Genomic DNA, 1,812 nt, shown 5'->3' with positions numbered 1-1,812 from the left:
TTCTCTCACACACCAATTGCCCCGTCAAATTGCCCTTCCCCACACACCAATTGCCCCGCCCAATTGCCCTTTCCTCACACACCAATTGCCCTGTCTAATTGCCCTTTCCTCACACACCAATTGCCCTTTCCTCACACACCAATTGCCCCCTTCTCGCACAGCTCCCCAATGTGGACATGATGATGCTCAACGTCCAGCAGAACAGCACCCCTCCCACCGTACGTGGCAACTACCACGACCTCAACACCTACCACTCACAGTCCAGCCTACCAGGTCAGTCGGTTGTAGGGTCACAGGGTAACCTAACCTCCCAACCCAACCTGGCAGCTACCTACCTGGGGCTGCAGATGCAACGGCCGATGGTGGGGGGAAAGCTCAAGCACTCCATGTCATATGCGAACTCGTCGCCCAGTGAGTCGATGTTGAATGCGCTGATGCCCAGTAATGACTTTCAAGGTGTGTTGCAGGGGTGTGGGTGTGGGTGTGGGTGTGTGTGTACGTTGAAATAGATTCATTCGTACACTAGTGCCATCACGAGTATGTGTGTATATGTGATATCGGCGATTGTTGCAATCATGTATATATTAGTATATACATTCATGTATGTACGGAGGTACGTATTTGTATATATATATATATATATACAGAGGTCTACAAATACCTGTCTGGCTACCTGCTGTGTTAGTGACAAGCGTGTGCTGTGTGATGTTGGCGTACCGTCACTACGAAGTTGTATCTGCGCGTTGTCAAGATATCGTGTGCCAGTCAGTCGACTAACTTGTGGGGGTTACTCCTCAAGTAAATGCCATTTTTTCATCCCATTCACCTATGTCGTACTATCCATAGTGAACGCCTGATCTTACTGCTGATATACTCTTGGCATATCCAGTCCACACCAATCACGCATATGTATCTTGTTCCACGCTCTTCCAGGTATGGCCGGGACTTACGACGCTGGCCCCATGAGCTACAACAGCCTGGTAGACGCAAACAACAACAACCGCAACATGCTCAACCCTCACACAACCAATCGCACAAGCCACGGCTCATATAACAATCTAGGGCTCCTGGACGGCACAGGTAGTAATTGTGCACGTGCCCCTACGTGTATATGTATATGTATATATGTATGTATGTATGTATATATATAAACGTGTGGGTGCGGGTGTGGTGATTATATACATGAATATATATATATATATATATGTGTGTGTGTGTGCGTGCATGAATATATGTGTATATGTATATATATATGTGTGTGTGTATGTGTGTTTTTGTATCTATACTTTTTTTGGTGTATTTATACAAAAATATAGAGCGAGAGAAAGAGATTTACGGATATTTACTCCTGGGTGCTACAGGGTTTGTTATGAACGTGTTCATTACATTGATCTTTAGTATGTGATTCTTTTGATAATCCAGTTTGTGTCCTTTGTATTCAACTTGTCGTGCGCCTCACTCATTTAATGGCATCTTACACAGTTTTTAGCTCGAAATACGAATAGATGTCAGTTTAATATGATATAGCTATGTGTATGTGTGACGGCAGTATTGTACACATACATTTACACGTATACCCATAACCTTCCTATTTACACCTATATTGCTGATCATGAACAAGGTTAGTTGGCGTGTATGAATAGCCACTATCATGCAAGGATTTTTTTTCTTTATATATGATGTATATATGTATGTATATGTATATATATATATATATATATATATATATATATATATATATATATATATATATATATATATATATATTATATATATATATATATATATATATATATATATATATATATGTAT

The 1,812-nt window shown here is 40.9% G+C and overlaps 1 protein-coding gene across 1 annotated transcript in view; it reads left to right on the top strand.

Moving 5' to 3' along the window:
• Positions 1–933: 933 nt before the first annotated feature.
• SARC_01281 (hypothetical protein) overlaps positions 934–1,812 on the top strand; it is a gene marked incomplete at its 5' end in the record, with an annotated part of 1,983 nt that continues 1,104 nt past the window's right edge. Inside the window, one exon of the mRNA XM_014305027.1 lies at positions 934–1,080. Within this exon, the coding sequence (XP_014160502.1) occupies positions 934–1,080 (147 nt within the window). The remainder of the gene's footprint in view (positions 1,081–1,812) is intronic.

Source organism: Sphaeroforma arctica (assembly GCF_001186125.1).
Source record: "Sphaeroforma arctica JP610 unplaced genomic scaffold supercont1.49, whole genome shotgun sequence".
Classification (NCBI taxonomy): Eukaryota; class Ichthyosporea; order Ichthyophonida; genus Sphaeroforma; species Sphaeroforma arctica.
Note: the sequence above shows the minus strand (reverse complement) of the source record. Positions and strands in the feature narration are given on the sequence as shown.